Consider the following 26,561-nt stretch of genomic DNA (forward strand, 5'->3'; position numbering starts at 1 on the left):
TACATACAAAATTGACCCTGTGCATATGCCATACTTTGTATGCATGTACGGCCTATGTTTTAACATAAAGACAGATATAGCATAAAAATAGCAGACGTCTGGAGGTAATCTTACAGATATTATTAAAGTATTTGCAAGTAATTGACCTTCATAAGTGGACATCAATCATTGTGATTACAGCTACAGTGATTAAATTGTCAAAAATATATAATCATTTAATCCCTGTCTGCCTAGTAAAGGACAAGATAGATAGATAGATGATAGATAGATAGATAGATAGATAGATAGATGATAGATAGATAGATAGATAGATAGATAGATAGATAGACAGATAGATGGATAGATAAATAGACAAGCTGCATGGGTTTGATGACTTTGTCTCTTAATGCAGAGTGTGGAGTGACCTTATCGCTGAGCAGCATCCAGCTGCCTCCCCGCTGGAGCAGAGGGATGTTTCCTCAGAGCTGTGCTGCTGCTGCTGCTGCTGCTGCTGTGGTGTAGAGGGGTTGTTCCCTCAGCAGATCCCAGCTCAGTCCGTCCAGAGCAGCGGCGGGGATGAGCGCTGGGGACTAGGCGGCAACGCAACGACGCATTTCACAGGTAAGAGAAGCTCCAGGTCGAGCGACACATCGCCTTTAAACCGGACTCTCGCTCGGGTTCGTTTATTTTCATGTCCCGTCCCATGCTGAGAAGGCGAGCCGCTGCCGCGAGGACTACCCAGAGGTTGAGAGTCGCATCTGCTCTGCGTTCAACATTTCCAGCGGTCCCTCAACTTGCAGCCCAGACAGCTATACCTCGTCCGGCTGTCCCTGCCGCCTCTGCCGGGGGATTAGAGGATTTAGGACCGCACTGTGGCACTTTCAGGCGGCGTCAATAGAAAGGTGAACGAGTGAGAGGATGGCGGTGTTTATTTTTTAACTTGAAGCGTGTGCGGGGGCGACTGCCACTATTTGCGGACGCGCTCCTATCAGCTGAAGGTTAAAGATTGCTGATGGAGCTAGCCCAGTGCTAGCGCTAGCTCCGTTATATGCCGCTCTCTCCGCTCTGAGAGAGGCCAAACTCCGTGCAAATTACGCAGTTTTATTAGGAACTAGCTCCCGATTGGAGTTTTGTATCAAAATGAACACTCATTAACGACTTAATTGAAACACTCGGGCTATGGCTTGTATTCGGCAGGCATTTTGTGTTACTCCAAACATCTATTACTTACATTTACATTTTTAACTTGTAGAACTGCTGTGCTTTAAATGTACTCAGTGGGATTCCTCCCACTATGTGCTGTAATGGGCGGCAGCAAGCAGCTGGAGTTATAAAACAGGGCAATTATTGTAATACAGTCTGTATAGTTGGTCATATGTTGGCCGAATTTTATAAGGATCTCTTCTCATCCGGATGAGGTCTTAAGTCTTGTTAAACAGATAAGATTATATTCCTGACTTTAACGAAAGCTTAAACAGACAGATGTTTTAATTTAATTTTGGCGTGCTTTCTCAAATGCATCCTTTAACTGCGCGCATCAGGGCTAGGCTAGTATGCTACAACCTGCAACAGAACCAGCCTAGCATCATGCCAAGCCTGTCAATCATTTCGAAACGACATGATGACAAGACTGGGGTCCAGTAGCTCTCGGTTCTGCTCGGATGCTCAGGAGCACCAAATGGCGATGGAAATGAGCTGCAAACAGCCCATGGCAAATGGTATGCCAAGTTTAGGCTGCTTTGATGTTTGCATGTTGTCACTTTGTCACACCTGCTGTTTGCATGATGATGATGGCTGCTGCTTGACCTCTCTTCTCCTTCCCCCCATGCATCCTCCCTGCACGCATGCCTGCCTCACAACCATGCATACATTTACTGTCAAAACAGCCATCCTGCTGTCAGGATGCACAAATTTGTAAATAATGTTATGTGCTCATGATTTATGGTTTAATATTGAACGCTGGGCTTAAAAGGTTTTTACAGCGTAGTTATATTTAACAGCCTACAAGACTGGATGGAGAAAACACTGTTCTGCTCTTAACTCACACCTCAAATTATGTCACAGTGTTCACAATTGCCTAATGGCTTTAATTTTAGAAGGTCTGGCACATAAATTGTTACTGTCACTTAGGGACCTCTAGAGGCCACATTGTCAAAGCCAAGATTTCACCTGATCTGTTCAAGTTCAACATGATGTTATTACAATGTTGCTGTAAATGGATCATTTCAAGTGTTTGTGTAGTTTTCCTATTTTATCTTCACTTCTTATTTGGTTTGTCACTGCCTCAGGTCAGATTATTTTAGGTCATGTTGCTTATAGTATTTATGGAAGTAGTACTTAACATTGCCCGGGAGTGATCTGTTCCTTCTTGCCAAGACCTTTCATAGCTCAGTGAGCTTATATCAAAAGCTGTAAGGAAATGTCAGTAAAGAGGCATTTTCATAACAGTGTGCAGGATTTGTAGATAACAGCAGCTGATGAGTTAAAGGGATACTTCATATTTTTTAAAGTGGGGTTGAATGGGATACTTATAAATAGACAGTGTATTACATGAAGTAGATGTCTGTAGATACACCGCCAGTTTGGAGAAGCAGCCAGGAGTCCGACATGGAAGCTAAAAAATGTACCGCTGTGGATGGGGGCCAGCAAAAAAAAATGCATTTCATCCACCCAGAAAAAAAAAACGTCAAAAGAAATCAATATTAGTTTAAGTGTATGCCATATTGAGAGGATTTTCACTGCTTTACCTCAATGTCATATAGATTTCCAATGAGAAAATGGAGCTGTTATTTTTCTCTTTTCATAGCCAAAATTCATTGCAAAAAACAGTAATTTAACATTGCTTAACACAGGAGCTGTTGTACTGCCACAGCCTCGAAGGGTTATTTTGTTTCTGTTATTTTGTGACTTTGGCATTTTAAAGGGTTATTTTGGATTCAACAAAGTCACACAATAACATCAACTTACTAACTGATTGAGGCAGCGGTAGACCAGCAGCTCTGATGCTCAGTGAGCTAAAATCACTCTTTTTCTCAGTGAAGTCTGGTGGCTTTTACGAGAGCAATAATGTGGAAGTGAAGCTATTAACAGCTTCTCCATCAGAAAGGATTGTCTGATGGAAAGGTAGTGGGAGAAAATACTTTTAATATGGTGTACTTTCAAACTGATATTGATTTTTTCAGGTGGGACATTTTTTCCGGTGGCTAAAATATGTTTTTTTGATAATACCCATTACAAAGAAGTACATTATATAACTTCTGTGTCAGCCTGCCTCTCCAAAATTGGGGTTTGCAGACTGACATCTACTGCATATAATATGTCTATGGATAAGTACTCCATACAACCCCACTTCAAAAACAAAAAAAGTATCTCTTTTAAAAGACAAAAATACATGAAAATCTCACACTGGCTAATGTGTATTTTCACAGAAAAGAGAAATTTGAAGTGTATGTGCGTAGGCGCCTGTGTGTTATGTGGTAGGTCTTTCACACATCCTCGAGACTGGGATGGTGTGTGAACACAAGGCCCTGCTAGATGCCCTGAGGGGGGTGAGGTATGGTGGGACGGGGAGCGTATTAAGAAGGGAAGCAGCTCATTAATTCCTTCCAGCAGCGGAGGAAAGGGTTGGTCAGCGAAACTGGAGGGGCCCTCCACGGCTATGAAATGAGTCATACCAGTTCAACTTTCAGGAGTGGTCCAAACATCCAGCGATAAGTGTGGGCTGGCTTCTTAGTGTTGCAGCCGGTTCTGTTATCCCAGGGATAGACTTTCCCTTTCCAGTAATCATGTGTGTGCGTGCAGCAGTTGCTTTCGGGGGTTTGACAGACTCTCTCACTGTCTGTCTGTCTTCAGTTTTATTTCTAGGCCATCAAGAAAATGAGTTTTTCTGCCATTGGGTAGCGACAGCCAAACCCTTTGAAAGTCATCTGCCCGGCTACAGGGATCCCCTCGGAGGTCCTGCCTGATGTCACATGTGATGTCAGAGCAGAGGTGACGCAGGCAGGAGGAAGGAGGATGGTTGATGAAGCCAGCTAGAAATGTGTGAAAGCTACTGACATCTGCCAGTGTGTCTCTCAGAGAGCAGGGCTCTGAATTTGAGGCATACACAGTCAGTGTATATACTTAACCGGTTGACGTTCATACGTTTGGCAGATGGTCGAGGAGCTGCCTGCTTTGTGATTTCTGTGTGTCACTTTTATGCCAGTGCGGTTATTAAGCCCTTGAGATAACCCTGAGCATTCATTTTCATACGTTTACATCGCACTTTTCCACATGCACCAGGCCATCCATCATCTTTACTTACATTGCGGGGGAGAGCCTTTTCATCCCACCTGTAATCTGCATCACAGTCATCTGTCAACATAATTCTGCAGTTGCCATGTCCTGTCAGCTGTCTTTAAACATCACACTCCTGATGTGCTCAAGATGTGACGAGGCACAGTGCCTCGGATTGGTAAAATACATTTATGTTGTTTATACACTTGGGTGATATCACAGAATTACAGTATACTAGGGTATTTAGAAATCCCAAAAGTATGTATTTTAATACCGTCAGCACTCCTCTTGCTTTTAAACTCATGGCATGTAGTGCACAGCATGCACTACCAGAGCTCAGTCTCCGGTCTCTACTGGTGGAACCATGCCCCCTTGAAGTGTACCAGGCTCTGATGCAAATTTTACATCGCGGCCAAAAGTGTCAACGGTCCCAGAAAGATTTTTTCCCATTGACTTACATTATGAAAGAGATGTCTGTAAATCACTGGAAAAAATTTTGTGAGCATCAAAACCCCCACAAAACGACTCATTTCACCATCTAAATATAAGCCATCCATTTCGATAATATTTGGAACGTCTAAAAGAGCCACAAGATTAAATTTTTTAGACCACCATTCAAGCTAGTGAAGCACTAAACCGGAAGTCAGTCACTGCGACGGCAGAAGTTACCTGCTTGGGCACATTCGTCTGTGCTCGGCCACTGTAAGTCTCTAGTGTTTTAGTCACATGGGCCAGTAGATCCTGGTATTCTATACCCTGTAAAAGACCTTTTTTTGCTTCATGCGCCAATGAGCAGCTCTAATAGAAATAAACAGGGCCCCACCTCCATGGCTGTATCCAGACTTTCTTAATACATCCAGCGGTGGAAAAGGCAGCTGAGCTGGCGGCCAACAGACAGAGGGAGACCGTGGGGAATAACGGCATGTTTTTTTTTACATCGAACTTGGTGAATTAAGGATTTATTTTGACCGAGCAGAGCTGCTGATTGTTGGAACAGTGGACTTACTAACTAGAGCACTAACAAGAGTAACCAAGTTGATTTGGGTCAGCTTAATTTTTTTTTCTGTCCAGTTTGAATAAAATGTGTTTTAGAAATGAGTTAATGAGGCAATTAAGGCCCATCAGTCTTCTGTGACTGAGACAAAGTTGAATTCAAAAGGTGTACCATTGTATTTCTCTATTTAATGAGGAAAATAGCTGTGAGAATATAACTCTTTCTTAACATTTTGTGGGTTTCTATTGTGTATTTATTAGTCTGAAAAGCTGATATAAGCAGCAAAGTTGCTATGGAAATGAGGAGGCGGTGTTAGTGCCGCACACTTAAACAGTCATTTACAAACTGTGAAATTTCAGGAAGGTATGAAATATTTCATACCTCCCAAGCCTAGTTGTTTATTACCGTTCCTGCTATAATACTGTGAAAGAGGCATGCACAGTCCACCTGATTAACAGGAAACCAGAGCGTGCTAACCCTTTGATCACTGTGTTTCTGGCTGATAAACCATGCCACTGTCATCTCTAGCAAGCCCCGGACCTTGACAGACACTAATTACCATGAAGCCAGTTTGGCATGCTCAGAAACAGCATGGGTTGGGAATAGTTCAGTGCAGGTGAAGCCTACTGTGCTGCAGAACAGTGCCTCGATGGATTAGCACGCCTAATAACCTCTCCTTTATGTTTTGTTTTTGATCCTTGTATGAAATGATAATTTTCGAATGTTGGCATGGCGTTTTGGAGCTCTGAATCTCCCTCCACATGACAGCTATGGATGCATTCAGTTGAAGGAAATCTCATGTCGTCAAATCGCTACATTTCAGCTGAACTGAGCTAAGCCTGCGATACAATGGAAATTATGTCCATTGATATAATTACCCCCACATCATCAGTGTACTGTTGTTGTGCGAGAGCCTGTTGTTATTGAAAGATTTCTTGGGATTGAAACACTGATACTGCATTAGACAAATGTTTGGCTGGACTACTTTTTGACTGTCTGAAATGAATCAGAACCAGAGACTGTGATGTGTTGGAATATTGTGGACTAACCCCCCCACCACCACCACCACCACCACCACCATCCTCCTCCCAACACTCACATACTCCCCATCCCATCCTGCCTTTGATTTCCCTGCCAGTGGAGTCTGACTGTAATAAGTTTTGGACTGAAGCAATGCAGCGGGAATATCTTTGCAGCCCACATGCTATTGTCTGTGAGCTGCCATTCACAAAAGCAAAACAACTGTTGCCATGGGATATGTTTTACAAAATAATGTGAGTGGGTGTTTTTTTGGCTAAACCTTTCCGCATGAGCTAATTGACTCACAATGCACGGTCCTGCCTGTTTTTACTCTCTCTACGAGGAGGGCGTGGATGCTACAGAAAGCACATGGGTTGCAATGTGGTGATGAGTTCTCTTTTGTTATTGATAGTTAAATCTTTTTGTTGTTTGCTATTATTTAAACAGATGTTCGATTGTTAGTTGTCAAATCTCCAGCTGTTCCAAAGTTCATCCTTAAAACAATCCTTCCCCTGCAAAAAATTGTTTGTATATCTTGCATGCCTCTAAAGGGGACAAAGAATCCAAAAAGGCGAACGGTCTCCATAAAGTGAATTCATTGGAGACCACAAAATATCAAAACTATTTCAAAACATCTATTTAAAAACACAACTTGTGCAACATATCCTCATACAACAGTTTAGATGATATCTAACAATTAGCTCCCCATAAATTATTTTATGTGCTTAACGTTAAATTTGTATTTAACATAAAGCCGTGGTTAGGGTTAAGGCAAGTAAAGATGCATAGGTTAGGATTAGGAAAAGAAACATGATAATGATTTATCTTAAAGTCAAAGTTCACATGGTTTCACACAGGACACAAACACAGATGTTTTGGGAGAAAGTCTGGTGTTTGTTGATCTGTCAACTACTCCAACTTTGTTTGCAGATATTGGGTCTTTATATTACTTCAGACAGCACACTGGTCATGTGATCACAGCCATCCCAAATATGTGGGATATACATAAGTGATTACTCATGATTGTTCTCGTCTGGTAAATACAAATTATGGTGAATTACTTCTTGAGGTATATGTACTAACAGTGCATGAGAACAGCCTGACTCATGCAGTATAAGCCATGGCTTATTTAACCAGTTGTTGCGTAGTGCTTCCCAAGCATGCACTTTCATCAAAATGTTATCATATCAAACACTTCTACCTACGATTATCCAGCCCTGAGCGTGCCAGAGCATGCATGTGCCAAGGCACGCTACTTAGCCATGCATATTATATTGGTATCTTTTAAATAGTAATGTTTTAGTGAAAATGCATGTGGAAGTACTCAGCATACCAATCAATACGTGACACTTGAATCATATTGCACGAGTTGTTTGTAAACACATATTTTGAAATAGTTTTGCTTTGTTTAATGCAGTCCCGATTTACTTAAATTCATGAAGAATGTTAACCTATTTTGGATTTTTTATTCACTGTGGAGGCATGTGAGAAACACAAAGATTTCTTCAAGAATTCAGTGTTAACACTCATTGAGTAACTGATACACATATTGTCATTTTGTGGGTTTAGTATTCCTTTAATTTGTCATTGTTGCAATAGGTCATCATTGTCCTAAACTGTAGTTGCGTGGCTCCTGAGCCCAGTGGGATTTTTGTGATAGATGTGAGTGTCCAGAGGGCTTATAACTCCCCAGATAATATGTGCTCACTTTATGTTGCTGAGTTACAGTCCACCTGAAGTGGAGAACATTGTGCTTTCTGGAGGTCAGTGTAGGTAAAATACGGCCTTAGGCTGTTTATTCTTCTGGCCCCAGCCAAAAACAGGCCTCCAACTTCTTTCCCCGGGACAAACAGAAGCACGCAGAGAGCCTGATTGGAAACATTTGCGACACCGTCGGCTCTCCTCCGTCCCCACGACTACGCACTTCCTCAGGAAGAGAGACGGCCCCTCCGCTGGACACAGTGATGTCACATAGATAAACAATCTGCGGACCGTTGCTGTTTGCTGAATGTGATGGGCTGTCATCCCTGAGAAATCCCTGTGCGTGCACAGTCCTAACAGATGCAGGCCAGAGACTAGCCAAGTACACTCCCACTCGGGTCAGTTGTTATAGATCCAAGGAGACTGGGAACAATGTGGTGGAGAGGTGCGGCTCTTGTGGAATATTTTAGGAAGCAGGCTAATCGTCTTTTTGGTTCCAGGCTCTGGCGTATGAGATTTCTTTTGTTGTGGTGTTTTTATGCTGGAGCCTGTTCAATCCAGATTTGTTTTTGTCTGTACTTCTTTACTTTTAAAGAGGCTGTGCTATTTTAACACATCTCAGTGTCTTCTTCAGGACAACAGTAATCACTTTTGCTTAATTTGTTTTGACCACAGTGAAGAACATCTTCTGTTTTTCTACTTTATGCTTCTTATTTTCATCGACTGTCATTGCTGCGTACTATCTATAGAGTTTATTTGCATAGTCCGTACCCCATGCCTGCAATCTTAACTATTTACCAACACCCTCTTGACTCTGCACTTCTGTCCTCCCCGAGGCCTGAACTAGGTCTCTGTCCTGCATTATCTGCCACCCATGCTCTCCCTCTGCTTCCCCACCTTCACAGAATGCCCTCATCTCAGTTGGGCCATGAATAAGGAGCTGACACCAAACTGTCAACCTGCAAGCCGTCATGCCCCTGCAGCCTGCCACTGGTGTAGCCACCAGTAAGGGCACAGGCTCCACCTCCTCACACAGCTAAAAAAAATGCTTGTATCTGTTTTTAATAAACAAGCCGCGGCCTCGGCAAAAGTTCACTTGACCTCAAAAGCGGCGCTCTTACATCTTTGACTGCGTAGTAAATGTAAATGATGTTACAGTAGTAGTGTACAGTGGCTCGTTAGAGAAAATGTGGAGGCTGGTGTGAGAGTTGTCTGTGTCTCATGTGGTTCTTTTTTATTTTTAGCTTACTTTGCTGCACATGTTAGCCATAAACTATCATTAATTTCTCTCTGTGAGTCAGCTGTGTCATTAAAATACAGCAGATCGACCCCGTTTTTTTCTGCCAGTTGCCAAATTCAAGCGCCTGTAATGCCAGTCTTTTTCACACAAGAAGGCATTGTGGAGAAACACAATGTTGTTGTGTTTAGGGGGATGAAAGTCGGCCATTGTTGCATACCGTTGCTTGAATCCGAGGTTTTATTTGATATAAAATGGGTAATTCCGTTGCGTAACAGCATTAGCAGTATTTAAACTGAGCTTGTCATGGGAAGGAAGGAGATGGGGGGTGGGGAAGTGTTGGGGGACTGAATGCAAGCAGGTCACTTTACAGGAGGAAATCCTCACTTTTACTGGTGATGGAGATAATCCTCATTTAGTGATGACACCAAGAGCAATTGCCTCAGATTAAGGGTTTAGTGAGATTAGACAGCATATGGATGTGCAGTCAAAACAGGGTAATATGCAAGTATCATAACAAAAGTGAATTATCATATTAATGCACATAGCCCTGTGACCTATGGCTCACTTAATTAAGCCTTTGCCTGATTGAGGGGATAGGCTTCATCTACAGGGAGGAGAGGGTGGTGATAACAATCTGACTCTAATCCCTGAGTCTGGCGTGTATGGAAGCAAATAAGAGACACAAGTATTTAACTCTAAACAGCTACTGAATTCATTGCATTGAAACATTTTGCTTTGTAACCCATGTATCTGATTTTATTTGGCCTTTTTCCACTTTTTAAAAATTGAGATATGAAATGTCTTGATTTGCTTTTTTTTATGTTTATAACTTCAGATCCAAAAATGTAAGTTAAAAACTTAAAAAATAGTGGAAAAAATAGTTTAGGTTGCCCAAATTTGATTAATTAAATTCTGACCGAAAAATTCAATTTGTAAAACATCAAATAGAGCAGCAGATATGGTACAATCACCAATTTACCGGAGCCCCATCAGTCTCCCTCATACTCAGTGATGGGTTTCAATTTTTGAGCAGCTCTCTTGGATCACATGACTAAGCCAGGAGTCAGTCCAGGTGCATTTAGGCTTGATTGGGTATTCTTTCCTGAAAACCCAAAATGGTGCTATTTGAAAATTCTTTAGTTATATTTTTCAAATCAAATTTCAGCAACCTGAATTTATTTATTTATTCATTCATCCATTGTTTGTTTATTTTAAACTCTGAAACTTGAGTTTTTGGATCTGAATTAAACATAAAAAATGTATATTCAAATCCAATTTTTAAAATTGAAATTCAAGAAAATTCATATTTTAATTTGAAAGCGGAAAATTCAGTGCTAAATTAAGTTACATTTTTCAGAGTAAAATATTTCAAAACTATGAATTCAGTGGAGTATGCATTTTAATGTTAAGCATTAAGTGGCTTGTAAAATCAAAATACTTATGTCTCGCGTCTTGCGTCCACAGGCATCTCATGTTGGGAGACCTGCTGGTGGTTCTCAGTTCAAACCATAGACAAAAAAGTTTACATTTTAGAGAAACATCAAAGAGTTTGAATAACCTGTAGAGACAAACGGCCACAAATATTATCATCTTGGGTTGCATTTTGCAGGTATTTACAGTATGTTAGAGACCCTCTGTGACTTACTGAATGTAGTCACTGGCCTGTTGCCCAGCACAGGTTCAACTACAGTTCATGAAATAACAGTCAATGAAAAACTTAATGTCTCAGGTCTGTATGCACATCTGGATGAACAAAACCAAAACCCATTTTTTGACATTGTTCACAAAAGCCTCTCTACCAAACTCAGAACTAGCCTCTAGTGGAAAGAGTTAAACTCAACAAAAGTATTAACTGGATAAGCGCCAAGAGTCAATCCTCCAAAACTAACAGGTTTAAGGCTTTAAATGAAAAAGATAATCGTATTAGAGAGCCAGACATACAAAGAGAGCGGCATTTCACGGTCTTGGATCCTGTTAATCACCTAGTAGGCTATCCTAGGGTTCAGGTACAAGGAGGAGGGAGGGAGCGAGCGAGGGAGCGAGAGGAAATTGAGTGGGCTTGTGATGCTGCCCTCTGAGTCAGGACTCCTTTCATAGATGGATTTTGTCATCTCTATGGGACTATCGTGGCTAAACAAATGCTAAGAAGCAAAACAAATGCTAATCTGTTTGCAGCTGAATACATTTCGGTAAGGCTGTGTCGGCCGTCTGTGTCTGAACCGAAAACAAGCGATTTGGCTGTACCATTAAACGATCATAGTATGATTGGCTTTTAAACTGTCTGAACAGCGTTTGATTCTGGCAGCGAGTCTCTCACTGCTGTTCCTGAATGCCATTTCTTATTAAGGACAGCCAGGTTGTTGGCAGTCTGCTCCAGTGGAGAGTATTGAATGAGTGGGCCGCAGCAGCAGCATCTGTCCTGTTGACAAGGCAGCAAGCATGACTTCATCAAGGGCGTTACATCACGAGCAGATGCACCCTGGGTATCATCAATTCAATTCTTTGTCAGTCCTTGATGCTAATATTTTAGTCAGTTTTTGGGGCAGAAAACAAAAGTTAGAATGCTAATTTACATATGGGTGTGATGATACATCGACCTGGACCAATAGCGATTCAGTGATCAAGGATACGTTATCAGTCCAAAGTAATCATCTTTAGATTTTTTTTTTTATATTTTCAAATTACAATGGCATAAATGTGTCACTATTTCCATCCTAGTGCTCCTCCTTCCTAAACATTTAAACAGCACTAACAGATAATGGTCAGCATCAGTAGTGTAGTGCTAACTGATGAGGTGGGTACACTACAGGGTAGATGGGTACGTTACAAAAGTTGGTATACTCTCAAATAAATTCCAGTGGCTTTTTGGCTAATAAGTGGGTTAACTGTATATGGCTAGAGAAACAGGTGGGTGTACCTGCGTATACCTTCCACTACTCAACTGGTAAGCAGCCATTAAAAAGACAGTGAGGATATTGACTGATAATCCTCGTATTGATCACAGGCTCCTCAATAGAATCAAGTCCAAATCTTACCTTGGCTGACTGTTAAATCAGCACATATATCGTTGTTTAAAGAATCAATAATGTATTGTAATAGAACTTGTGATTTATGTCCCTAATTTGACCTTTACAGTCTTTATAGATTATCAGCGTTTACTCACTGTTATTGCAATGTCTCTTGCTCGGCTTTTTCTGCAGTGTCCCTTGAAAACTATTCCACCTTCGAGCTTAATTTGAACTTTTACAGAGTTGGTTCTTGTGAAGGAAAACAAACAAATAGGGTTGAAACTGTCTTCATTATTTAATAGTTTGTTGATTATTTTCTTGCGGTCTTGTGTGGTCTATGAAATGCCAGAAAAATAGTGAAACATTTCCACACATTATTATAGGATTAGGCAATATATCACTATTATATCAATATTGTGATATAAATCGCTTAGATTTTGCATATTGTGTTGTGTTTTTATGGTGTAATTTTCTAAACTTATCAGACTGTTGTAGTTGTTCAAATATTTGTCATTTTATCCACATTACTGATGATTATCAGACATATCATTGTGTAAGCATGTTTTGAATGCACCAATAATCAATCCACAAATATATAGCAATGCAATTATGACATCAAGGTATTTGGTCAAAGATATTGTGGTATTTCTTTTTTTTTTTCCCATTTTGTGCAAACAGACAAAAACCCAAATTTATTTGACTGACTATCATATACCCTTTTTCCACCAATGTGGAACTGGTTCTGTTCTGGTTAAGACACCTAATTTTGAACCACTCAGTGCATTTAGACTAAGAATAAATAGGCTCAAAAGTTGTTTCTCAGCTAGAACAAAAAAAAACACACGTTTACACAAAACTTGTGGGATCTTGGGGTGGTTCGCTAGACAGCACCAAGGTTCCAAGAATCCTGAAAGGCACTGGTTCAAGAACCAGAGCTAATTTGATGTAGAAGGGGTATTAGTGGACTAAGAAACCCCCCAAAATATCGTTTGAGGAGGAGGCATTGTCAAATTTGTGGCACTTTTGCCCAAGCAAAATTACATTACATAATTAATTTTATGTTGATCAATTAATCAGCTAGTCATTTGAGCTCTACGCACCATAAAAGAGGGCATTGAGCATGCTGAATCATCCGTTCAGTTTATTTCACTTCAGATATTCTATACTATTTGTAATGATTTTAAGTGTGTAATTTTCTCAAGGATTCAGAAATGAAGGTAGCAGTTTTGGAATATACACAACCCTTATCCGAGACCGAAAAAAATGAGGGCATACAGCTGAAAAAATGCCCTCATACATCTAGACTGAAACCAGCAAATACCTCTGAGATGAAGACAAGATGTCGATAGAGAGGATGCGGAAGTGAGCAGAGAGGAACACAATCCCCCGGTTGCCTCATTGATGCAAAACATGAGCAGTGGTTGGCTGCTTCCAGCCACTGTATGAAGTCTGCAGGGAGCCCACTGTAAACAGTGACATTTCACTGCAGCACCAGCGGCTTTGAAACTCTTGTTGCCGCTAATCATCATGTTATTTATGGTTGTTTTGAGGGTGTTTGTTTACCTCCCCGTCCTCCTCAGTGGTGGACATAGACGGGTTTGGTGCCGTGATCTCCGAGTGAGATGGAAAAAGGTTGTTGCTAGGAGGACTTGAGAAGAGAGGAGGGAGGGACAGGCTGCTGGGAAGGCGGGTGATGTCGGTTTTGTCGTGGCGGCTTAGAATTTGGGTTCGGGGGGTCTTTTTTTTTGTTTCCTCCTCTCAACTGTCCATATGGTTTGGACCCTTGACAAGAACTGGACACGGGTAGCCTGTGTAATGGTTTTAGCGTCACCTTCTTTTCTCAGTCTGTCTTCTTGTCTCATGTCGTCCCCCTCTCTCTTTTTTCTCCCAGTGATGGCCTCAGCTGCGCAGCTGTGCCGGTGATCCTGCCGCTGCACGTAAGGAAGAAGCAGAGACGCCTTGACAACCGACCTACCTTCCTCACTCTCTCTCTAAAAACAAAAAAAAAAAGGCAGAGAGGAAAAAAGAAAACACACCAGCATAAACAAATGCGACCATGTACAGCGTGGAGGACCTCCTCATTTCTCATGGATACAAACTGCCCAAGCATACCACCTCCTCCTCCACCCCTACCCCAGCCCCCGCGTCCTCGTCCCGCCAGCCTCCCTCGTCCTCACCGCCGTCCTACAGCAAGCACCATGAAATCCTGGAGAACAGGCCCGGCCCCAGGACAGTGAACGGCTATGAAAGAGGGCCCGGGGTGCCCTATGGGAACGGTGGCGGACCCAGGCAGCCCCAAGCGTTCGGCAGCGGCTGTCCCAACAACAACAACGAACCCCGTGACAGGAGTCTGTCCAGGAGGGAGGGCGAGAATCGGAGCCAAATTGACACCCACTCCTTGGGAGAGTCGCTGACCTCAGACAGCGGGTAAGACTTAGTGTGTGCTCCTGTGTGATCGACCCCCTGTGCATGTCCCATCCTGATTAAAGTTGTCCTCAATCTTTATTGATAGATTACACAATCATGCATTGTTATGGAGCTTTGATGGAGCAGATTAATGAAATTAAAAACCTCATCAAGGAGTTCTGCACAGGGACTTTGTCTGGCATCTTAACTGCCTAACACTCCTACTAGGTCCCTCTTTTCATCTCTCTCCTGCTTCTATCTTTCCCCTCGTGTGCATCTTCCTCTCATTTCATCTCTATTCCCCTCTCTCCTCCTCTTCCCAATCAAGTTTTGGGCAGAGGGGGAGGGAAAGTGTGTGCTGGAGTCTTAATCTGCCACATGGGACCTTGGAGTTGTAATCAAAACAGCTTTTGGGCAAAGCTGAGTGCCCCATTTGAGCATGCCCAAACTTACACACACAGGTTGCCAGGTTTGAGGATACCCCCTTTCCTTTTCTACCTCTCATTATGCATCACTGGCTTTCACAAGCATTAGACCTACTTATATAATGCATAGCCCATCAATAATACAGGATTCATATAGGGTGTATTTAAATATGTATATGGCGGATAGGCTATATTTAGCTTAGTCTGGAGTTATGCAATTGAAACCCTCTCGGGCAGGGATTGTTAGAACGTATGATCCAGAGATATCGCCCGGCTGCAGCCAATCTGTTTTTTCCTGAAAACAGGATTGTTTAATTTGCCTATTTGCACCAGTTCTGGGGGTTAGTGTGCTGTAACTGAGACAAAGTCAATACAGCTGTTCCCAAGTCCACACAATTAGGCAGGCTTGTCAGATTTTTTTCCTCCCTTTTTCCTTACATTTTGTTTGGCTGAATTTCTTTTTTTCCCTCCCTTTAATCCCTTTTTGCCACCAGCCAGTGACAGAGCATCTGAAAATAGTCAGATGACCTTGAATAATGTCAGTGGTTGTGTTGGTGTTTTTTCACTTTTCCATTTTATTCTTTGAGACGAGTAATCCGCATTTTCATGTCGCTGCTGTGCCAGTGCTATCAGAGCATTCTGTTGGGAATGTGGGAATTGCTAAGACATATGTTCTGCGATTTCAGTCTGTTATTTGTTCATCGTTCTTTTTTCCCTCCTCGCATCCAAATCCGTTTTGCCTGGCAGCTTTAGTTTAGATAAGGAACAGGCCTATCTTGGCACTCCCATTAGGCATTGCTACTTAGACCCAATTAGGCTAATGATGGTAACTCATCTTACATAAGATGCCCTCAAATTCAGCAGATTGGCATGGCTAGTCTCCCCTCATCCCCCAGCAAACATCTCTGGCCAATGATGATCATGGATGGAAATGTCAAGGACGCTCAGTGGCCTCGGCCTCGAGGGGGTGTACACATGTGCTTGCGTCTTGTTTGCGTTGTCAGTCAGTCAGTCACTCCGCAAATAGCCTGAAATGATCAGACTGTATGCTGAGACCCATTGCATCTTGTTGTAGCACATCAGGTCTGCCATCAAACATCCTCTCAGTGACATAGCAGAGGCTTTCCTTACACTGCTTTAGAGAAATGCTGCCCATTTTCTCAGAACAGGAGCTAAAGGACAGTGCAATAGGAAGATCGGCAATGAAACGTCCTCTAAATGGTTGATCTGTCTTGGAGGACATCCGGGACTAACAGCCACAGTGTATCATTGTGTAATGTGTTCATTATGCCCCATAGAAAAACACAATTACCAGACATTGCACTGCTACTCATGGTCATGTGTCTCCATCTAGTGGGAGATGCTTTCTTTCTTCTTTTTTTTTCTTTTTTAAATCTGTCCACATTGAAAACTGTTGTTGGTTATATGCCTCTTATCTTGTGGACAGGTATTTGTTGGAATACCTTGAACAATGGTTGTGATTATTTGATTGCGTTAATTGTTCAAAGTGCTGATTCGTTTAGTCAGATTTTTCTGTTGTATTTAAGCACATTCCATTGGCTAAATCAACTACTTTGTATGACACAGTTTGGTCATGTCTGAAGGCCAAAGTGTTTATAGCTGTTTATAGCTACGACACTCAAAGTCTTGCTTGAACTGCCTGCCATCATCGATCAAGAATAGGGAAAAAAAGGAGGCTGTATCCAAATCTCCAGACTTCACCTCACTTGCAGACTCACAGACTTTGCAGGCGCAATTATGGGAAGTCTGTTAGTGTTGAGGGCTGTCCAAATCCACAATTCATCCAGTCCACAAAGGGCCTCAAGCAGAGTTTCTGCAGACTGCAGACAGAGTCCACTTGGAGCGCAGACTTCACCAGACTTTGCAGGTTTAATTATTCACAATTTATAGCAATACGGACATGACATTCTAATTTTTTTCTAATTGCCAAGTAAAAATAACAAACAAACTAATGATAAATTATTGTACTAAAACATCACTCGAATCATTTTGGCCAGAAATTAGATTTAACTACATCATGGAAAATATGTGTAGCCTATATATTGTATAGAAAAGTATCAATGTCATTTTGTTCCGTCTCAAAATAGCCTATAGATGGGATTTATATCTTGTTATCTGCTGGGACAGATGAGCAGATAGAATATGACAGCAGCAATCACCGTTGACATGAATGTAGTTGTCACTCAAACGTTTCCACGGCAACAAGTGAAACAGACTCGGGGCCTGTCTTTCAGAGGCTTGCAGTCTCTGGTCTCGCAGACTTATGACAGAGAACATGTCACAGTGTGTATGCGTGAAGTCCACGAGGGTTCAGTCCACAAGTCCGGAGGCTGGATATTTGAATTCTGCTGTAGACTTTTTGAGGCAGTCTTTTATGACAGGAATTCATATTGGTAAGGGACAGAAGTAATCGCTTAAAGAATGATATCAACATACTAGGTGTAGGTGAAAACACTATTCAACCCTCCGACACGCATTTTGATTGATGCCTCTATTTGTCTGTGTTTCTAGGTTCTGTGATGGCACCAGAGGTCCTCAGCCGCAATCCAAGGATGTGTCCTACTGGAGGAGGAGAGGCCAAGACTTCACTGTGCTGCTGGACTATGCTGACCTCAGAGAGTCGCATGGAGGAGGGCAGGGGGGTTATGTCAGACCGGAAGGGCCTCAACAAGCAAGAGGCCAAGAGTTGTCTGCAGAGGAGCGTCAGAGGATAGCCCAGGAGAGGCAGCGCTGGGCAGCCCAGGCCCAAGCTCAGGTGCAGGCTCAAGCCCAGGTCCAGGCTCAGGCCCGCTCCAGAGAGAGGGAAGCTGCTCTCCATCAGTGGAGGATGGCGAGCGAGAGGAAGTGCCAGAGCCTTGGCACAGAGGAGTGGCGTCCAGCCGTGAGTTTTGGCCGCCAGCTGTCACAGAATGAGGGTGAGCGATGGGCACAGGAGCAGCAGCGGCTCCATGCCAGGACACCAGAGGGTATGGTAGTCCATCCAAGGACCAAAGCCAAGTCCCAGTCCCTGCCCAGGATGCTGCAGCCTGAGAGCCTGCAATATGTGGACATAGACTCGTCCGGTCTGGAACTGTACAGGCGGGTCAATGGCCACCCACTGTCACACCATGACTTTTACAGGGCACCGCGCTGGCCGGAGAATGGCAGGCCGGCCAGCGCCAACCAACTCTCAATGACACCAAAGCCCCGCTTCACCCGACCCCCCAGACCTCCCTCTTATGAGATGCACCAGCAGATTAGGGGAAGCTGTGAGATGCTGTCTGGGAGAGACTCAGTGATCCCCCAGGCCAGGGACAGAACGCCACTTCCCATATCAAGGACAGGGGACCCCCAACTGGACTATTTTGCACAGGACTCTGGACCTCCAGGATACATCCCTCCCCCGTCTTATAAAAGAGTTCCTATAATGGGAGGGCGGCGGGGATATGGCGAAATTGCTGTAGACTACAGGTAATTTCTTTTACCTAATTTCATCCCTTCTGCACATTAATTTGCTGCACTTTTCAAATTAATCAATGATTGTATAAGAACCAACCTTTGGTGTAACATTATCATCAGTCTTTGGCAGGACTTCTTTAAGAAGCTGTAGTTCTGTAGTGTAAACATGACGCTAAAATAAGTCTTGAATGTAAGAAATGTTTAGCTTGTTAAGTTGCCAAAAGTCCAGATCATCCACATTTACCACATTTTTTAAAATATTTTTTTTATTAAGAATGGGTAAGAATGCTTTGATAGATACCATCAATGAATATGAGAATTTAAAAATGTTGCTTGTAAGAAAATTAATGTACTGTTCATGATTGGAGAGGGTGTAGCCCCTTAATTCTGTATGCCACGCCACACCTGTACATCTTGGATGACACTCTTCTTAAAAAAAACTAAAAAAAAAAAAAGACATCATGACTTGAGACTATCTACATTATTTTTTTATATGCAAGGGCAAAGTCAGATTGTGATAGATCTCTTTGGAGAGGTTTTATGTTATGCAATAACAATGGATAGGCTCCAGTCTTTTAAGATAGCTTGTTCTCTGCTTTATATCTATGAAAGAATCTGTCAAGTGCAAAAAAGGTACCCGATGTGTTCTGACACTATGAATCCACATTGCAAAAGCAGTTCGTGACCTGCTAAACAGATATTAGAGTAGAGCAGTATAATTAACATGACTTCTTTTCTATTCCTTTGTCTTTTTGAAGTCATTGTTGCTTGGATAAAGTGCAACTCCGTTGTTTTTACCCTTAGGTACAGAGGGGACATGTACCAGCAAATACAAGTGGCTCCAGACGGATCTCACTGGTTCACAAGACATCCAGCCAGTCCCTGGCCTGATCCACAGAGAGAAAGGAGCTTGTCCAGCCAGAAGCAGCTTTATCCCGTGTATACTACCCAGCAGCACCCTGGTGGAGGGATCCAATACATCCCCTTTGATGACCCCCGCATCCGCCATATTTCCTCAGCCCTGGGTGGCAACTCCCTGACGGACGCTGACAAGATCCGGCACATCCGCAATGAGCTTCCCAGCGTCACCGTGTCAGAGCCTCCATCCAATGACAGTGCCTTTTTGCCCCCGCCATTGGGGCCTTTCATCGCTGCCAAACTGGCCGATGATGTTAACCCGACGTCTTCTAGCGACTTCGACAATGACAATAACAGGTGGCACAGTGATTTGCACAAAGAGGCTGTCGATAACTTCCCAGCAACTGACCAAAATTGCAACAACAGATATCCCAAAAACCAACGTCCTCCTTCATCTCCCTCTTCAGCCTTCCAGGCCCCAATAACAAGAAGTTGTTCTCGCCAGGGGTCCAGCTCAGATCAGGTCTTTGCAGAAACCATCACCCAAGTGAAGAAAATTGCCCCAGATTCAGGGCCAGAGAACACCAAGAGAAGAGTGAGTGAGACCATCTTCTGCCTTGTGTCTGTTCCTGTTCACACACCGACTAACATTAGCAAAGACTTAGCAGCGGATCAGAACAACAATGAAACAATACCAAGCCTGACTGTCACCAACACAGAAACTTTCGCTGTAGGCCTCAAAGAGAGCCCCAACGTGCGGAGCAAGTCGGTGAACGAGATGCCCATCAGACACCACTACTCTTACTTTCACACCAGCAGCACATCCTCAATGAGGAACTACAAGAGGGCTCCTCTAAGGAAGGAGATAATAGATGCCTGGGCACTTCAAGCCAGTGAAGACAAAGAATTATGCTATGCTGGTTCCTGGCCTGGAAACCAATATCGTAACCAGGAAACCCAGACTGGCTCACCTTTGACAGTGGTGAAAAGCCCCGAACCCCAGAGTCCTCCTGGAGGACAAGAGCCTGTTCAGTCTGTGTCAGACACAACCACAGACAGTGGTGTGGGGACAGACAGTAGCTCTTATGGTTACCCCATGGCAGGCCAGAAAAATCTTAATCCCTCCAGCAACAGCGCCTTCTCCCGTCTCAGCCTCAGCCCAGCACAACCAACATCCCCTCAACCATCACAACAAGACCCACCCTCCCCATCAAAGGTCCGGGACCTTGGAGACCAGCAACAATCCTCCCCAAAGAAGAGCAACTCATGTCCCCCAGAGAGTGCAGAGCAAGTGACCTTTGGTCAGTTTCTGTTAAAACCAGTGAACCGACGACCCTGTGATGCCATTGGGGAACTGGAAACCATTAATAAGGAGATGGAAGACACAATCAGCAAGAGACCCAATGTGGTTCAGAGCATTGACGATCTAGATGGGGTGAATAAGAGATATGGCCGGTTTAAATCAGGAGCACATTTCACTGCTGGTCCAGAACCAGGCAGGGAAGCAATCAGTCTTCCACCAATGCACATAGAAAAACCCAACCATATAGAAGTCAGATCAAAGTCTTTTGCTTCTACAGCTGATCTAGACTCCATGGACATGAAGAGTGCTTTTTCAAGGCAACAGACAAACAACATACCACCAACAAATGAGCTATCCATATTCTCCAACCTAGGCCCTAGAGATAGTTGCCTCCTGCCCTCACTATCTTCACCCAGTGAGTCAAACCATATCTATAGACAGGACATCCCGGTCCCTCAAGAGTCCTTGCTGAGGGATGTAGGGTTAACTGTCTACACAGAGACTCCTGGTGGTCCTGGGGAGCCAATGCAGCGCTCCCTCTCAGTCCCATCTCCTCTAGATCCTAAGGAGCTTAGTCAGTCAGTGCAGCTCTCATGGGAGAGCAGGACAGCACTTGTTAAAAATAGTGGTAGCCCCGAGCACAATTCATATAAAGAGCTTCAAGCTGATGTAGAGACTGAGAAAGAGGCTAAATCAGACAATGTTCCAGCATTTAGGGGTGAGGTGAATTTAAGGATCTGCAGAAGCAGGAGTGAAAGTAGCAGATCACCTCAGAAAGAGGCATCAACACATATCACCAGGCTTACCAGGGAGGTTTCTTTTGTGTTACAGGATGACGATGGTGATGGGAGATACGCCATCTCTGAGCCTCTGACCTATAAAAACGAGTTAACCATGGCAGATAAGCACCTGGAGAACTTACTAAATCAGGAGAAAGCCAATTCTTTACCTGCAGAGGATCTCAGCAACCTGTATGAGGTAAAATGTGCAAAAGGTATCCCTGAAAATGAGTCCATCCAGCAGAGGGCTGCCAGAATCTTGGGTATAGCTATTGAAGTGGAATCCTTGGGTGTTGCTGATAAACAGTCAGAGGACAACCAGGACGATATGGATGCCACTGGAGCAGAGAAACCACAAAGTCAAGGTGAAGAGACACAGCAGGTGATAGGAGAGTGTGAGCAAGTGGAAGAGGATGCCTTGACTGGCCAAGTAGCAGAGAAAGAGGAGGTCAAGGTGAATAAACCAGGAGAGGACCATGAAGAAGCAGACAAACAAAAGCACAGTAGTTACCACAGTGATGGTGAAGACAATGAAGATACTGAGTTTCAGTCCCTGGTGGTACTGGATTTGCCCGAGTTCCCCCCTCCTAAGCTTCCCCTGTCCCTCCCTGTAACCCCTGATGACAAGCTAGCACTGAGCATGTGCAGTGTGGAGAGGAGGGGGCGAGGTGGAGCATGCAAATTAATCGAATCACTACAAGATAAGCTAAACTCCTCCGCCTCTTCATCTGCTTCATCTTTAGGCAGGTCTACTCCAGACAGAATGGCCCGTCTGAAAGAGCTGGACTCAGTGTCTCGAATCAGGCGCCTCAGCCTCAAAGGTTCAGAGTCTGGAGGAGATTCTGAGGAGCAGGATGGTGACAGAGAGGACAGTGAAGTCCAGGAAGTGACAAAGGAGGACATTGTGGAGCAACAAGAAGATGAAGAGGATAAGAAACTGGAGGAAGAAGGAGGGAAAGAGGAGGAGAAGTTAGATGAATGTGCACATGAAACACACAAGTTGGAAGGTTCTGAAGAAGATTGTAGACCTAAAGAAGAAACCAATGAAGAGTTATGTGAGGAAGAGCAAAGACAGGAGGAGGAGACTGAAGAGATGAATGTTGAGATTGCACTAAAAGAAGACAATGAAGGGAGTAAAGAAGAAGTTGTTACATTAAAAACAGAAGAGCCAGATGGAGAGATGGAGCTGAAAATGTTGGAGGATGACAAAGAAAAGTCTTCAGAGAAGGTGAAAGACGGACAGATACCAGTGGAGGTTAGAGGAGCTGAGACGACACAAAACGCTGAGGGAGAAAAGTTGCCGACACCAAAGCAGCGCACCAGGCGGCTGCAGAAGCCTCCTCTGCTTCCTAAACCTCGCAGTGTTCCCAAGAGAGAAATAACGCTGCCTGTCAGCTTCAGCACTGGGACCTGTGGCCCCTCGAATATGGAGGAGGAGGAGGTGCTCTCTGTCTCAGGTGGGTACAAAGGAATTCAGAGATTAACCGTTTTATATGCTTGTTTTAACTTCAAAGTGAAGCAGAATCAGTGTAGTATTAGAGCATCAGAAATGCCTCTGATACTGCCTAAAATGCTGGATCAGGTATCTGCAAGTACAGGAGTCTGTGCACAGATCTGATACCATGTAATTTATTGATACAACTTTAAAACAGCACAAAAATAGCAGTTTTCGTAAAACAGTAGCAGACACAACAAGTTGTGCTGTGCAGCCAATAGCACCTAGTGTTTAGAGTCTTAAAGAAGAAATTATTTAAGGTAAAAAGTGTAACCCTAGCAATTAGCGAAATGTCAAACTAGCTTCTTCTAGCAGCATTCACTCTCTGTATGTATTTGTTCACGTTCTACAAAGAGTTTAACCTGACACAGAGAGTAATTATTCCACATCCTTATGGGGTTAGTAGTATACAGCTGGTTTTTGTTTTTTTTTCTTTAAATGTAATGATACCGGATTGGTACTCAGTATCGGCTGATAACCAAGTTCAGGAATCAGTATCTGGAACATCTCTAGCAGGGGCGTATCTAGGATTTGAAAACATTGGGACTGCTGTAGGAAGGAGGGGGATTTTTTTTTTAATGAACAATTCACAGTTCTATTTTCATCCTTATTTTATACACTTAGGTGCCTTTTTAAGCCTTGATACATATTTTCATTGACTTTTTTTTTTTTTTACAGATCAGTTCTTAATTGTGATGTTAACAATATTAGTTGTTTGTAATTAGTATTGAGTATAGAATACTTTAAAAAATGACATTATTAGAAATGCATTGACTAGAGTTGGAAAAATACTTAAATGTTTATGTGTGGTGGAATATAACTAAGTAAGAAGTAACAAGTAAGTAACAAGTATGAATGGAATAACAAACTATTAGATCCAAGTGTTTTTATTAATATTCAGCCTATTCTTATTTTTCAAAAATATACATAACCCATATACATTAGTAGGTCTTAGGACTGTGCCATTTTAGCTGTTTCCTTATGCTTCCAGTCTTTAGTTGTAGTTAGGATAACCATGTCTCCACTCCAGCTCTGCCCTAAATGCACAGACACAGGACTAATATCTGTACATCTCATTCTTAAAAGGAAAGCTTGTTAGCCTGTTTTAGGAAATGCTGATCTGTTCCTTTAATGCTTTGTGGACGATTGTGTTAACAGTAACTTTTTACTTTCTGTGTTTTCCACCAACAGGAATTGTGTGAATCCATGAGCACTAACAAATGGTCAAAAACTCCATAGGGTACTTTTAATTTCCACCTTTTTAGGGGCAGATAAGACCCCTGTGACTTGTTTTGATTGTGTTGTCTCATCCTTTCTTTTTTCCCTTTTCTCATCAGACTCCTACGACCCCAGCCGAGTGGAGAGAGTGTAACCCCTGACACTGCTTTCGCCACTGTGGAAATCTGTCTTTCTCAAGTTAACAGCTTTTTCCAACAACAAAGGCTTTCATCTCACCTCACGGCTCAGTCAGTCGTCACGACCCTTCCAATATTGTTACGCATTACTTCTCACAGAACTGACTGTCCTGGTGCTGCGAGAGCATTTTTTTTACAGCCAAATGAAGGCGCCGCCGGTGCCAATTCTCCAGGCCTTTTCAACCTCGACGTCCTCGGCCTTCCATTCTCTCCACCTCTCTCAAAAGTTTATTTGCTCGAGCAAGCAGACTTCCTCTTTTTGAAGTTGTCTTATTTTGCTTTTGGAAAAATGCATGTCATTATTCCCGTCTGCACTTGGGCTCCTTCTTGAGCTCTGGGTGTCGAAATATGAATGTAAAAGTGCTTCTGCTCAACAAACATAAGAAATGTAACAGAAAAAAAAGAAGGCAACAGTATTGCATTACAATCAGTATTAACCTACACCAAATGTAAATAAGAAAGAGTTATAAGATTTTATTAAGAATATAAAAAATATCAATTTAAGTCATTTAATTGCTGAAGAAATGTATATTTTCTTATCTATGTTAAGAAAAGACTAGATTTTTGGAAGTGTAGTCTTTGGGTGTATTACTAATAATGAAACCCCCTGTTCTTTATTCTTATACTTGTGTGATAGAGAATGTACTCAGAGAGCCTGGATTGCATTGAGAAACACTGTGGTCTTTGAATAGTTTCACTAAGAGCAATATAGTCGTCATATACAGGACATTTGTGACACGATTTGAGTAGTTAAGTCTCCGTTTCAAGGAGCTGATCTCATTTTAACGTCTGCTTTAAAGCTCTACCTTCTGGTACAAGTGTTGGGTTTGCACTGCTGAGATTATTGGCTCTATGTTACCACCTGATAATCTCCTCAAAAAATCAGAGATTACACTCGGAGGGATTCACATCGGCACCCCGGGCACCGTCAGTCTCAGCATCAGCAATCGCAACACTTAAATCTGATTTTCGTGTCATTTTTATTTATCCTCTCACTGTTGAAGAAGATATATTTTGTGGCATTAACAGAAGTCTATATTTAACTGTGGAGTTTTCCTTTTGTTCACATCTGTGTGATTTCAAAAGTGCTTTTTTTGCAGGAAACGATAGATGTAGCTATATTGATCGCAGTGTGCCTTGAACACACTGTTTCTGTGGAGAACTTCATTTGTGTGTCACACATCCAGTATTGTCGGTTTACGAATCCTATTTTTAACTGGACATCGGTGATTCATTTTGCTTTAATGGAAACATTTGGAGTTGTTTTGGCAATAATGATAATATTCAGCTGAAGAAGCTTAATATTGATGCTGTACAGAACATTGTTGTTGGAATACTAATCACAGTATCTGAACAATAATTTAATGTTGACATATCAGTGCTTTTGTGTGTTGTGGGCATAACTGGCAATTGGTTTACACTCACTTCACTTTATGGGGTAGCAATACAAAAAAAGAAAAAAAAAAACCAAACCAAACTTTATGCTATGCATTGGACAGCTACATTTCCTGGGTTTATTACCAAAATTCAAAGCTAAAACTGCAACTTTTGGTTTGCTTGTTTGACCCTGTCACTCTCTGATCCAGTGTTTGATGTTGAACCTGTTGGATCTGGTCGTAGACGTGTGTAGTGGCTCTGACTGGAGTCCATCAGTGAAAGCTCAGTGCCAGGTTTTGTCTTTGTCCTGTTATCCAACCCAGTACCCGTACCTCTGTGCTCCAGGTAATGTGTTATCTGGTCATTCTCGTAGGTCTTTTTGTACTGCAAGTTCTTTGTAACATGAATAGACTATTGGTGCACATCTTGCTTTGATATTTTCTATTTTCATACAGGAGTATGTACAGTTTCTTTTGTATGCGCGACATCTTTTGTTTTTCCTTCTTTTTTCGTGCATGAAATGCGTAAGAAGTCACAGAGAGAAGGTGTATTTGCATATAATTGCATTTGGTACTATATAGTCTATCCAATAAACAACTGTTATATTTCATATAATGTATATTTTATTTTCAAAAAGTTATGCTACATATTTAAAACAGAACAAGGTATTTTTAGATTATTGTGAAAAGGGAACTGTTTTTGAAGGCACAATATTTGTCTATATCTGAAATGGTCATTCGGAATGATCAGAAATAGAGACAAGTGTGTGCTATTGTAGAGTACTGCAGACTATTCATAAATAAAAGTCTTTGCATGAAACACTTGTC

General features: G+C 42.5%; 1 protein-coding gene across 2 annotated transcripts; it reads left to right on the forward strand.

The window, feature by feature from the left end:
* The first annotated feature begins 334 nt into the window (after positions 1–334).
* Positions 335–26,553, forward strand: jcada (junctional cadherin 5 associated a). 2 transcript variants are annotated; one of them, XM_042510384.2, is made up of 5 exons: positions 335–600; positions 14,109–14,644; positions 17,581–18,519; positions 19,312–22,904; positions 24,280–26,553. In XM_042510384.2, exons 2-5 carry the CDS (start codon positions 14,274–14,276, stop codon positions 24,312–24,314), a joined length of 4,938 nt encoding a protein of 1,645 aa, XP_042366318.2. In that variant the 5' UTR covers positions 335–600; positions 14,109–14,273; the 3' UTR covers positions 24,315–26,553. The 2 variants fall into 2 exon arrangements, with proteins under 2 accessions (XP_042366318.2, XP_042366319.2); XM_042510385.2 differs by lacking the exon at positions 335–600 and adding an exon at positions 628–881.
* Positions 26,554–26,561: the final 8 nt, after the last annotated feature.

Source organism: Plectropomus leopardus, chromosome 21 (genome assembly GCF_026936395.1).
Source record: "Plectropomus leopardus strain MGB_pleo_1.0 chromosome 21, ASM2693639v1, whole genome shotgun sequence".
NCBI classification, from domain to species: Eukaryota; Metazoa; Chordata; class Actinopteri; order Perciformes; family Serranidae; genus Plectropomus; species Plectropomus leopardus.

Coding starts and splice junctions, on each gene's coding strand:
- jcada (XM_042510384.2), top strand. CDS start 14,274: ATGTACAGCGTGGAGGACCTCCTCATTTCTCATGGATACAAACTGCCC. Junction 14,645..17,580: donor TCGCTGACCTCAGACAGCGG/GTAAGACTTAGT, acceptor CTGTGTTTCTAG/GTTCTGTGATGGCACCAGAG. Junction 22,905..24,279: donor GGAGGTGCTCTCTGTCTCAG/GTGGGTACAAAG, acceptor TTTTCTCATCAG/ACTCCTACGACCCCAGCCGA.